Genomic DNA, 13123 nt, shown 5'->3' with positions numbered 1-13123 from the left:
ACAAAAAAAAAAAACACGGCTTTAACTGTATTAATTTCACTCGTTTTCCTGTTCCTAGACTTGGACATGCTCAATGGAAATAAATGAAATTGTTGCGGTCTCTTTTTAGCCAAGCGAAAAGAAAGCCCGTGCGACAGGCACGCCCAGAGAGGAACAACAGAATTAGCATTAGAGCACCAGCGAGCCCAGCTCCAAACAAGGCAGCAAGCACAATTAAAGTTAGCGGTATGTAAATAACAAAAATAAATTAGTTGAAGGTTAACCTCTTCACGAGTATTAACCTAGGCTGGAGTCCCAGTGGCAGAAGGCGTTAAGAAACTGCAGCATAATTACATCTAGACCGCTAAAGTCAGATACCTCCCTAATGGAGACAGCCCACACAGAATGGAGTCCCTACACATTTTCTCTTTTCACGCTAAGACACGGGTGCCTTGCGGAGCTAGAGTGTATTGCATATTCGAGGGAAAGCGCTCTCACTTATTTCAGTATCGTTTTTCAGGAGTCCCAGTCGACGCAAATGGGAAGGCGTGGACGAGGAGAGTCCAATTAAATCACCCACAGCTTCGTGGAAGCCTGAAATTGCAATGAACGAATGCTTATATAATTTGCTGCCGAAGTTACTCGGCGTATTCGCTGCTGCAAACGTGCGACTTGCGTTCCGTAATAGGGCCAGCTAAACGTAGGAAAAAGGAATAGAGAGAGAGAAAAAAGGACAGCGCTACTTACTGTGGTTTAATACTTTTTCCTTTTTTGAACCTTGATTTTGTGCTTTTTTTCTTATTTATTTTTTCTTTTGAAGGCCTTTTAAAAAAAGAAGAAAACGAAAAAAAAAACAGCCAAGGTTCAAAAAGAGGAGAAATTATTAAAATACAGCTGGTAGTCCAGCGCTACGTCTGTCCTCTTTTTCCATCTGTATTCCTTTTTCGCAAGTTCAGCTGGCCATAGTATAATATTATGCACCAACAAGCTCAACTAATGTCCGTTCCTGACTTGCCTTCATTGGCACCTTCTCTGAAGGTAGGGTACTGGTGCTCGTAGAGCATGTAGTAGATGATGTGGCCCATTTCGTGATGTATGGTTCCCAAATCTTCCATGTTCAGCTGCGTGCACATCTTTATCCTGCGTTAGGAAATAAGCGCGGCGTCTTGCTTGGCACGCTGGAATTTAGTTGAGTCCGCGGTCACGCAGATTGGACGTAAATTCTTTCAGTCAGGATGAGTAAGTTTGTTGTACAATGCAGACATTTAGAGAGAGAACACGATTGAATGGAATGAAATGGCTCCCAGCTGAAAATTACCAGTTGGGAGTCATATCTGTCCATTCATTTATGTAGTTATTCTAGATCTATGTAAATTGGTAACATTACTCTTTATTGAACATAGCTTGTTTTGCGTCAACTGAATTGCTAAGGTTTTCTGAACAAAAAAAGAAACTTCTGCGAATGGGCGGCTGTGACAAAGGGACTATGCCGACTATGACGACGGTATGACCGTTTCTGACAAACAAAGATATGCTCAGTTTATTTTATTTTAAAGCACAACTATCAGTCTCCTTAATGACATTTTCGTATGGTCTATCTGAATCGGTTCACTCAATGACCAAAAAAGGTTTATTTGTCACAGTGACGCTCGTAATCGCTACGTGCCCCAGATAGGAGCAAGTTTAATCTAAGCATTGCTCGTACGTTAGTGCGGGGATAGAGTTCAGTGTAGAATTGAGATTTTACTATACCTAACTTTGATTTCCCTTGAAAAAAAGTGAGTGAGTCGTGCAAGGTCGAACAGTTGGCGGCTAATTGACCGGCTGCTAAACACCTGCGCCACGAGCTTCGCCGGCCACACAAAGGAGTTGCAAAAAAAAAAAAATAGTAAAGGCAGTAGAGAAGACTCCGCGATACTTCGACAAGACTCCGCCAGCTGAACGAGCTTAAAAAAATATCAAGAAAAGAAAAAAGAAAGAAACGTGACTGAGAGGTGACATAGCGACGCTGACCAATACTATATACAGGGTGAAACAACGAGACGCCAGACTCTTCAAATCGACCGCGAAATTCGGTTTCTTAACCTATCGCGCTACGGCGCCGTTTCTCACGGGAGACAAGAGATGGCGCAAGCGGTCGCGACGCCAGCTGCCGCCAACGAACGAGCAGACGACGCCGAGAGCCGGCCCTTTTGCAGACAAGGAACTGCAGTTCCTTGCTGTTACCGAGCCTGTTTTTGTTTCTGCGACTGTCGCTGCCTGCGCAACGCGCTCCGCTTTTGAGTCGAAAAGATTGTCTGCTAAAGACGCTGGCTCTCGACGCCGTATTATGGTGCCTCGATCGCGTCTCCGACTGGTGTGTTTAGCGCCCTATCCCGCCCATACATCAAAAGTGGTCCCAAGGTGGCACCAAATGATGCGAGTGTCATGCTGTTGCCTGTCGCGATCCTGGCGGTTGGCCGTAGAAATGCTGGCGAAAAGCACGAGCGAACGCGAGTGTCGCTGTCGTCACGGCGTCGCTTTAGGCGTCCCAACTTCCGGCTGCTCTAGCTTCCGTGAACTGTCACAGTGAAAAGCGGCCTGCAGCAGAACAGGCTTCTGCCCCATTTACCACAACTGTTGAAACGCCACCAGGGTCACGACCGGCGACAACATGACACTTTTATGACGTCATCAGGCGGAAATCGAGGGACCACTTTTTTGGCCGCGGTAAACACACCAGTCGGAGACGCGTTCCAGGCACCATAGCCGTATGCTCGTTCGTTGGCGGCGTTCGTTGCGCCATCTCTTGTCTCCCGTACGAAACGGCGCCGTGTTGTTTGAAGACCGGTGGCGTCGCTGCATTTCCATAGGAGCTAAGCCTTTTTCTTTCTTTACTTTTTCCTCAGGTAAATTCGCTCTTTGCAAATTTTAGAAAAAAAAAAAAAACACCATCTGTGGGCAACCATAGAGTTATTATAATGTACGCTAGAGGTTTAACTGGCGCTAGTGTCTATGCGACTTCCGTGACGCAAGTTGAAGCAGACAGCAACCAGTCTACTTTTGCGGTGCTCCTGTGCATTCCTATGGGAAAACGCGCGTGCATTTTGTCTCTTCGCCGGAAAATAACATGGAACACTTTGGTTATTTCGGTCGTACCGAATAGTATGTGTCTTAATTAACATTGCAAATGTGTAATTGCTTTAGTTAGCGCATTTTTCTTCATCAGTGAGCTATGTTTAACTTCGCTGCATTTCAATCCCAAACGTGTGTTCCGCAGCAGGTGTGTAAAAACAAGCGACGATTCAAAGCAAAATTACGATAGAAACGAATATAGAGTGTGTTCAAGGCTCGCCAGCATTCCGGTGACGCTTGTATATTGATAATATGCCAGTCCTGTAACCATATGAAAATGATCCCGTTTTGCATGAGCGGATAAAAACCTTCAACGTAGAGAATAAAGTCCGTGGGATATGAAAGGTGTCTCTTCATATTGTTTTCTCTGCCGGGCAGCTTTTATCGCGCACTTGTTCTCAAAGATGTCTAGCGCGCGGGTGATATTTTGAACGTAGAACACGCAGCTTCGCTCATTCAGGACAGAAAGAATAAAGCGGTACTCACTTATTAAAAATCAGAATAGATTACGTGGCCTTCAATTTATTTTGATCGTACATGCACTGCGAGTTACTGATCCGGTGTTGCTGCGTAGTTCTTGCCGCCGCTCTTGATTTTCCATATGTCCTTCGTTCGTTTGGCGTGTATATCCCCCATGCTGGAAATCGCCGACGCCGCGTTCGCGCTAACAGTGTCCGACAGTGCACATAAATACACGTACGAAGCCGTTTTAGCACCGTTTTTAGTGTTATGAATTCGAGAGGAAAAACGCCGTAGCTGACCAATTCTTTCGTCGGCTTGACTGAGAAATGTTCCAAACTACCTAGTACGTACGAATTATTTGGGGTATTTGCTCTTATGATCGAGCGCAGGGAGAAAATGCACTCACTTTTTCCCATAGAAATGCATTACCGGGAGTCAATTTTCGACTGGTTGCTGTCTGCTTCAATTTGCGTCAGCACACTAGCGCAACTTGAACCTCTAGCGTACTTTATAATAACTCTATGTGGGCAACGCTGCACAAAGTCATAGCGCGATAGGTTAAGAAACCGAATTTTCCGGTCGATTTAAAGAGCCTGCCGTCTGCTTGTTTCACCCTGTAGAAGACAGATCCTGTGCACGACACCACCGTTAGGGTATTCCCGACTTGCCCGGAGCGGCAAGCGCGTTGAAGCTCGACGAGAATCGCCACAAAACGGCAGACGCGTTCGTTTTCGCGTTGCCGCCTGCTATCGTCACGCTCGTTGTGGGACGGTGCAAGACCCACTGGCGGCGACGTTGACGCAAGGTTGGCGGCGATGCGTGGATGCACCAATGAGGACGTCTTGAGAGAAAGGCACAGACCTCGTCTTCTAAGTAAAATTGCACTGATACGGCGTCGCGCGCGTGGAAGGCCAAACGCTCTGGAAAGGGCAATTCACACACTTGCTTTGAATCAGACCGAGTGGTAAGGTTGCTATGGCCACAGCTTCGTTGGAGCCGACCAACGAGGTACAGGGGCTTAGAGCGATAAACTGGCAGCTGAAAGCAGACATGTACAAGTTACTAAAAAAAGTAATTAAGTTAATTTACTGAGTATTGACGTCAAAAGTAATTTGAGTAGAGTAGAAATTACTCGAATAGAAAGTAATTGAGAAAATAACTAATTACCGTAAAAAAGTAGCGAAATTGCTCTTGAAGTTACTTTGAGGTTACTTTTATATGTTTTTCGTGGTAAAAAGAAACTACAAAGGTTTTCATCCGTTAGCGAAATTGTGCTAGCCAAGTATGAATCGGCTTGTTTTTTTTTTTTTTTCAAAGAAATGCTTCAATTGCTGGTTCTGCTTCTGCGTGCCTAATTGTTTTGTACTTTCTTGTTTGTTTGGTCAATGATGTACTGCGAATGTGTCATTTGTACTTTGAGGATTAGCACTGTCTGAGATGGATTTTCTAGACAAAAAAAAAAAAAAAGTCAAATTGGACGTTTGAGTGATTTATACAGCGTAAGGTTGGTCTGCCAGTAGGGGCGACACTGGTTTACACTGTAGATGAGCAATTTAGCCAGTGCGGTACAACCGCTAGCCTGGGGTCTTTAACGTGCACCACGCAGTAGTGATACACGACCGCACGCCGGTACGATGCTCATCCAGATCGAAACGGGCAGGGGTGGGGCTCGAACCCAGGATCCCTGGGTTCGGCAGCGCGAGCTTTCGCTCCACGCGCGTCGAGCTGGGTGTGCGCTTCAGCCCACTCGGCCACCGATCCCCCAATTTTCTAGACAGTGTTTGCTTGTTTACAGTGTTGTATAGAGTACACATAAAAAGGACTTAAAGTAAAGTACAAAGTAAATGAGAGGTTATGTACTTCAAGTAAAGTAGTAAGTACACCGGCTGCAATGTACTTGAAGTAACGTATACAAATACTATATATTTCACGGTAAAGTACAAGCACTTTTAACCCACTCTTTCATGGTGCTCTTTTATTCCCTAAACGGTGTTTCTTTAACTGATATGCATTTCACCAGGGGTAATTGGAGCCCCATCAGTTTTTTTACAGTAATGGCAGCAAATATTGTATAAGGTCAAGCAAGTCGCCGCAGAGTAGTTGTTTTACTTTCGTTGACGAGTTATTTGACACAATCCACTTAAAGACAGTTATTTCCATCGGTCTTACAGCCGCCATTACTTCACTCAGAGAAATGACCAGATGACGTCTCGAAAGAGCGCGTTTTCACACGGCGACACCGCCATTTGTTTTCTCCCCCAATTCGAGAGATGTACATTGAAGTTGGGAGCCCTACTTTCCTCGAAAAATAGAAGTACATGCTCAGAAAATTTACTTCAAGTAAAGTACAATTTGTACTTTACTTTAAGTACCATGTACATAGAGTACATCCCGATACTGCTTGTTCATTATTTTTTATATAAAAACGGTTGGGATTGGGGAATTACTACAAGTTTCTCGAACGATCTATGAATTTTTGAATATCTCCATATTCTGAGTTTTGGGAGGAAAGGCAACGCAAAAAGGTAATCTTTGCGTTGCTCTTAAGCACACGATTCTTCGTGTACAGCACAAACTACGGGAGCACAGGATGAGTTTCGAAGCAGGTGGTGCATTTTGTTTCCTCCTTTGACTGAGGATGCAGTGTGTGCGCCTCCTGTAGTGGGCGAGAGTTCCCACGTTGGGGCGAAGCGGGGACCAGCCCTTTCTTCAAAAGGGTCGAGTCTCCTCTAGTTTCGGGACACAAAGAAACGCCAGTCTTCGGCGCAAATCCTGCAGTTACTCGGTCTCTCTTGCGTCGTGTCTGTTCGCTTCCCGCGCCTCGTAGCAGTGTTGTTGGAGTGTGTGTGTGTGGAGGGGGGGGGGGGGGGGGGGGCTTGTGAATCTTTTAGGGGAGTTTCGGTTTATGCAAACAATTTTCTCCCCCCGCATTTCCTACGCCACATGCTTCTTCCTCTTTGCAAATATCAGCTGATCTTCGAACATCCTATCTCCTTTGTACAGGAATGTTTGTTGGCAAGCAAAACAACCACTGAAATTCGAAAGTAATTTGTAACTTGAGTAGAAGTTACTTAAAAAAAGTAATTAAAGTAAACTACTAGCTACCGAAATAAAACTGCAATTGAAAGTTACTAAACTACTCAGAAAAGTAGTTTAACTAAAGAAATATGAGTAGAGTAGTTGAACTACGTACAAGTCTTGCTGAAAGTGATCGCCAACCTGCCACCGCCATGATGCACTTTTTTGTCCACTAGACATGTGTCCTTGTAATTTTACCTCTAGATTTTACCGAAGTACTGCGCACAGATAATTGCCTATTTATATCTATAACAGTACCGGCGAGATACGTTATTTTTTGTTTGTTCTCAATCCAAAATGTGTTTTTACAGCAAAAACACGGGCAGCTTCGTAATGACTCCGCTCGATGCAGTAAGTCATTGTACTGTATTTTTGGTTTTTATCGAAGCTACGCACTGATTTCGGGGGCTAACGATATTCAAAATAGTTTATTATGTTTTTTTACAGTGATCGCCATAAAAATCTCAGCTTATTAATGCTTAAACCCCGCAGGATTTGGTGCGGTCAGGTGTCTAGTGGTCAAAATTGCAAAATTGCGGCAGGCAAGGGAGTGGGAGGGCCACTTTTATTACACTAGTTTATCGCTCGAAGCCTCTCTATCTCGTTGGAGCCGACGCAGCCGTTGCCATAGAACCCTCGCACTCCTGCGTCTAGCGTTAAACGCGACGTAGCGCAGCGCACACAGTTGCTGATTGATCGCATATGTCTAGTTCCTGGTTGAAGGCCAATGGAAGGCGTGCGTTTTGCTCTACATTGCGTTAGTTGTGCTTTACTTCGGAGTATTACAGAGCCTTAAGAGTAGATTTTGCGACCGCTGCGTTCTTTATTCAACAGAATTCTACATATGATGACTTGATCGATACATTGAAATAAAACTGCACATCTTTACTCTTGAACCACTTCGAGATGCATGTCAACAGTGTTCTGCACCCGTATTCCGTCATTTATTTGAGTTTCAGTGCACCCGTATGTTGTATGCGTCTGCCTAGAGTCGTCCTTCAACCAAGTTTTGGACGTCGTGCGACGTCAACAGCGCTCTAAAGGAAACTAGATAGCAGTGACTTTAAATAACGTAGCGGTTTATAACAGAACCCCGTTTCGTCATATTTAATGCCAATTAAGTTTATTCTGCATCTAAACGACAGTCGGTAGTCAGGGCTGTGTTCGTGTGTGCCTTCTACTCGTCTTTTTTGTCTTTTTATAGCGCTCTTTTATTCATTTTCTACTTCCCAGAAATGTTCACTTCCTTCAGTGCATACTTCACAAAAAGAAGTTAGCACCGCCGGTACGATATTCATGACCCCCCCCGCCCTCCAGCATAGGCAAAACAATGTACAGAAAAACTGACTCATAATTAAACAAATATTAAATATGTTTGATTATAATTCGAACAGCATTACTCAAAAAACAAAAAAAAAAGGGGGAGAGACTTAAGCGAGTGTTGTCTTCAGTACGCATTTATCAGGCTTGGCGGACATTGAATGAGGGGTAAACGTCATGGTTAGTTGGCTAATTAATTATATTGTGGTAATTATGCTTTAGTTATTGTTTTTAAAGGTATTGTAATTGCGGTATTGACTGCCATTTCTATTGGAGGTCAGATCAATTTGAGAGAATTTGCAAGAAAGGGACAGTTCTTTTTAAACATTAATCGATTAATACGCGTGTTGTTTCTTGCGATTCGAAAACTGCGCGCAAAAAGAGTGCCGCAAGTCCTGCCCACAATGGTGCTTAGAAGAATGACGCAGTTGCTTCAGTCACGTCGTCATTTGCGTAGTACCGCACCCACCAAGGACACGCTCCAGATCTAGTTGCGACATGATTGAAACGATTACGACACCTTTCCAAGCGTCAATGAGGGCTGGGGTTGTGGCGTTTTTTTTGTGCAATTCCTAAATAGGGTAAAGAAACGTAAAAATTGATCTAGTAATATCTAAGCAACTATTATATATATATTTCTTGCAAATCCTTGAAATTGGCCTGATTCTCTATTAGTAATTGCCCTAAGTACTGCAATTGCAACGTGGGTCCTAAGACCAATATTTAAAAAGTTGGTGAAGCAATTTTACTTGATTAGAAAAATTAGTCTATTGAAAATAACCCTTCAGCCCTTATGTCTTATGGAAGCCTCTCAGCCCTTGAAACTCTACAGGCCATCAACCCCTTCATCCCTTCACCCCTTGAGCTTTTCAGACCTTTTATTTAGCCCTTAAGACCCTTCACACCCTCCAGCGATTCAGACCCCTCAGTCCTCCAGACCTTTCTGGCTTTCAGATCCACTCAGCTCAACTTATCAAGGCCCAAATAACTGTGACCAATATACCGAAACTGCAGTTGTTTAACACATCATGTAGAGTTTATTTTAAACATTGAGTTTTACATGCATGTTGAAACTTTGCAAGGGATAAGAACCAACCGTTGTTGAACCCGGGCGGAAGCAGCTCTAAAGAGAACGACCAGGCGAATTAGCTAGAACTGAGTTCCTTATCGCCAATAATATCATTCGAGGTACTCACAATGCCGCTGGGTAAATCCCTATGATGTATGGTAGTTAACTCTTAAAACCGAGCGGGAAGACCCCCTACACACAGGTATTCGCACGCATGCACGCACGCACGGAAGCACGCACTGTCAGTAACATGTTTGGCAAACGCGAAACCAACATCCTCCGCCGTTGACGAAATCCTGAGCACGAAAATGGTGTCATCCTTGGTGCCGTCGCGGTGGCGGCCACGGTGTGTTTTGCGGTCGCCGGACGAGCTTTTGAAGCCGGGCGGACCTTTAGGCGTAGGAAACAGGGCACTGAAAGACCTCTTTTATCCACACTCTCAGCTGCTTTAGGAGATAAACCTACGATTGAGACGGGAAGCCGACACTAAGCGACCCTTCGATGCGGCCGCCCGACAGAAGATAACCAAACGGTTTCATCGACGCATATATTGTGAAGGGTCACGTGACCTCTCCCACAGAACCATTAAAGCAATTTTGATAGGTCACGTGCTTTCCCTGAAAAAGATTCTCACAGGCCCCGCAGCCTCTAAGAAAACATTAACGGACCTCTCACACAATTCAGAAATTCTTGAAGGGTCGGTCAGGTTTCTTAGAAAATTTCGATGGACATCTCAATACTCAAAAATGTTTGAAGGGTACGTGGATATCTCTTAGAATTCCAGGTGGGACCCACAGACGGGCTTTCAAGAGAGAACTATCAGAACGATCTTTTCATCTAATGTCCGCCGAGTCTGATAAATAGGTACAGGTAGAAAACGGCACTCCTCTAGTTGTCACCCTTTGAAAAAATCCGTTCGAACTAAAATTAAACACCTTGTATACTCAGCCGCAGGACCTCATGATTTATAGTGCAGTGCTGTGTTTTTATGCCACTGAGACGACTTTCTACAGACACAGACAATGTCAACGTCTGCTATTACGTTTACCGTACGGCGGTGCTGTGCGATGCATGGCGATGTTGTAGAGGCGGTTGATGGTAATTAATTAACAATATATTTTCTTTAATCCACAAAACAAAAAATGAAAGTTTTTTTAAACAAATATAAACGATCACTTTTAAAATACTGCATTATTATAAAACATTGGAGGGTGTCGCTGTGAATGTTTGACCATATTAAGCTTTTCTGTAAGCGGATACTACAAAGGACGCATGTCACAAACGTGTTTGGGTTGGTAAAAAAAAAATAGCCACCATGGTATCAAGGCGCACCCTCATTATAATGGGCATTTGAGCACTTGGTTATTTAAAAATCTGAAACCTATACTATACGAAACTAACGGTGCCAATTTTAATGTAAATACGTTATAGGGGAGAAGTTGGCACTTTCCAGCGTTACTAGAAAAAAAAAGTTACAGAAGCAATTATAGAAATGTGACAGACTAATTTTTCTGGCTGTTACAATACCCCGTTTTTAGCCATTGAAATGTCACCGCCGCAGCAGGACTTTCTCGCGGGTGATGCTTCACTCCCATTGGTCGGCGTGAGCGATCGATCATGTAACTCTAGCGGTAACCAGTGGGGTTCTCGTCGGAAGTTGGTGATGAGCCTCGGTGCCTAAATTACTGCGACGAAAATATACAAACCCAAAAATGTTTCCTGCATAAGTCCATCTTGCCAGCATTGATCAAAGTAATAACGCATATTTTCTTCTAAATGAAATATTGTATATGATACCTGAAATCGTTATGGCTGAAAAAATCCCACGCCGTCGCATGGCACATGATGTCCCGGTCTGTTGGTTTGGTCATTACAGACTTGTTCCAAAAGGTGTCTGTCATGTTTGGCAAACCCATGCTTACAAAGAAAGCTTCAGCCGTTTTCCACATTTTATGCACAGTCCACTTCTGGAAAGGAGGAGCAAAAGACAACGACTGCGTGTCTGGACAGGCAAGCATTTAGAGCGCCCCATAGTCCTTGACATCTTATGAAACGTAGAGCGTGGAGAACCCTGCGCTACTTATCATTGCTCCACAATCATTAATAATGCAGTATTATTCAATAAGAACGCCAAATAGCGCCCCCCCCACACACACACACCATAAGGGCAACGAGTATAAAGAAGTGAATATTTCTGCAAAAAATCAGCAACATGAGCGACCTAAATGTTTTTGGCTTCTTCAAAAAAATCATTACTAATTTATTCACATTTATTCTGTTCCAGTGATGCCGAGGCCGTCGTGGCCGAATGCAGCTTCTGAATTTAGATCGAGTTCATGTCGTCCGTCGGCTTGCACTCGTTAACCGTTGATCCGCCGTCGGGTATTTGGATTCGCTATCGGGGCAATGGGTGCAGCGGTGGAAATGGCCAAACCCAACAAGATCCTAAGCGCAACGTAGCACGCGTTTCGTAAAAAATGGGTCCCGGACCGATTGCTCTCACGGCCGAATATTCCGCCGGTGGTGAGCGGACTTTGAAGCCCGACATCAACTTCCGCGCGCGTCCGCCAGCGGACGTAAAAGTGTGAACGAGGAATGACGCCACGGTTCATACACAAGTGTCCGTTGCGTGACAGTCATCGAAACGACAATAACAGGAATACCTGGATAAAAGTGACTCATGATCGCTTTACGAGGAAGGACAGATGACAAAAATGTGCGATTCTACAACCGAGTAGCAGTTATATAGAATGATTCAACTTTGTATTTCTCGGATTGTTACATTTACACGCTCGTGAAAGAACGCCAGCTTTCAGAAAGGGAAAGAAATGAACCAGCATTTAAAATAAAGAAGGCCGCTTTGATGGAAAGACCTTTTCGTCGCCAACATTAATGCTCCTTAACGTGCGCTCACAGCGGATGTCGCCGCGTTATCCACACTTGTGAAAAGTTGAGAACTTTGCCCGCATGGTGGTGACATGGATCGTTATGTCGGCGATAAGCACTGACCGCGCCGAGAAGGAGGGGACTGAGCGTTATTTTGAACGCTGTGGCTAGCCTTACGTCCGGACGGAGCACTGAAACGCGTATACCTAACCCTCCCCCCGCCCTCCTCTCTCTCCCCCGCGAACCTAGGGAAGGCGGAGATTGGGGCGTAACTTGGGGTTACGTCGGTCGTAACGCTAGACACTTCGTATTTTTTCGAAAGAGCTTTTAAGGCGACTTATATTCGCTATTGTAGAGTTCAGACTAAAGTGTTTGTTTGGTGTTCCTTCTCCAACATAGGAGCACTTAAGAGAAAAAAAAAAATGCGGCTTCTGTTTCCTGAGTGGAAATTTGTTTGGACTAAGAGCGGCAAAGTCCATCAATTGGTTCTCGCGTCTACGAGATTTGTGACTGCTTTGGTTATTAAGAGATAGTCATAATATTTTTTTTTACAACTCTGATTATGGTATTGGGTAAATACATAGCAAAATCGGACCAATTCTGAAGGCAGTTATAGGGTGACTTCTTCAGATAATATTGCCAAAACGAATTAAATCCTCGTTGTGGAAAATAAATATTCTAAGAATACAAATGTTCTGCGATAAAACGTAATCCTCTCACTAGACAAATAATATGCATTTTATGAAGAAAAAAAAGCTACACCAAATGAACAATCATAAAAAAAATTGTAGTAGAAATGGAGGCTTTCTATATAATAAATATTGACAGCAAAGTGCGCCTTCCTTTCTCCTTTCCCCTGGATTGCTCGCTGTTGGATTTCAGGGTCCCTTTAATGTGGCCGTGCAACGATATTTGGTTGAAATGTCTCTTAATCTACAAAGCTACAGCAGCACTAGTGTGACCCAAGCATACTTGCTCGCCATACCGCTGACTCAGGAGATTTTCATTTGCGGTAAAATTTGAAGGATTAGTGTGGACTTTGTTTAGTCTCTCTTACGATAGGCTTGATAATGTAGTCGCGGAGATCGCCACGTTGCCGCACTTTTGAGTATTTCCGCTTGATGACTATAGTTATGCTCATAAATTGAACACGATGCACGGCGTGACCATTCGACTTGGGCTGATGACAATCAGTGGCTCGATGAACATTCGAGT

At 44.1% G+C, this 13123-nt stretch overlaps 1 protein-coding gene across 1 annotated transcript in view; it reads right to left on the bottom strand.

Moving 5' to 3' along the window:
- The window catches only part of LOC8041020 (angiotensin-converting enzyme-like), a 71163-nt gene that overhangs the window by 24487 nt on the left and 33553 nt on the right, over positions 1–13123 (bottom strand). The window contains exons 8-10 of the mRNA XM_029971055.2: positions 10820–10989; positions 995–1119; positions 478–573 (exon numbers count right to left, since the gene is read on the bottom strand). Of these exons, the coding sequence (XP_029826915.2) occupies positions 478–573; positions 995–1119; positions 10820–10989 (391 nt within the window). The remainder of the gene's footprint in view (positions 1–477; positions 574–994; positions 1120–10819; positions 10990–13123) is intronic.

Source organism: Ixodes scapularis, unplaced genomic scaffold, assembly GCF_016920785.2.
Source record: "Ixodes scapularis isolate PalLabHiFi unplaced genomic scaffold, ASM1692078v2 PGA_scaffold0__279_contigs__length_252992795, whole genome shotgun sequence".
In the NCBI taxonomy this organism is placed as follows: Eukaryota; Metazoa; Arthropoda; class Arachnida; order Ixodida; family Ixodidae; genus Ixodes; species Ixodes scapularis.
The sequence above is the reverse complement of the archived record's forward strand: the minus strand, read 5'-3'. Positions and strand labels throughout refer to the sequence as shown.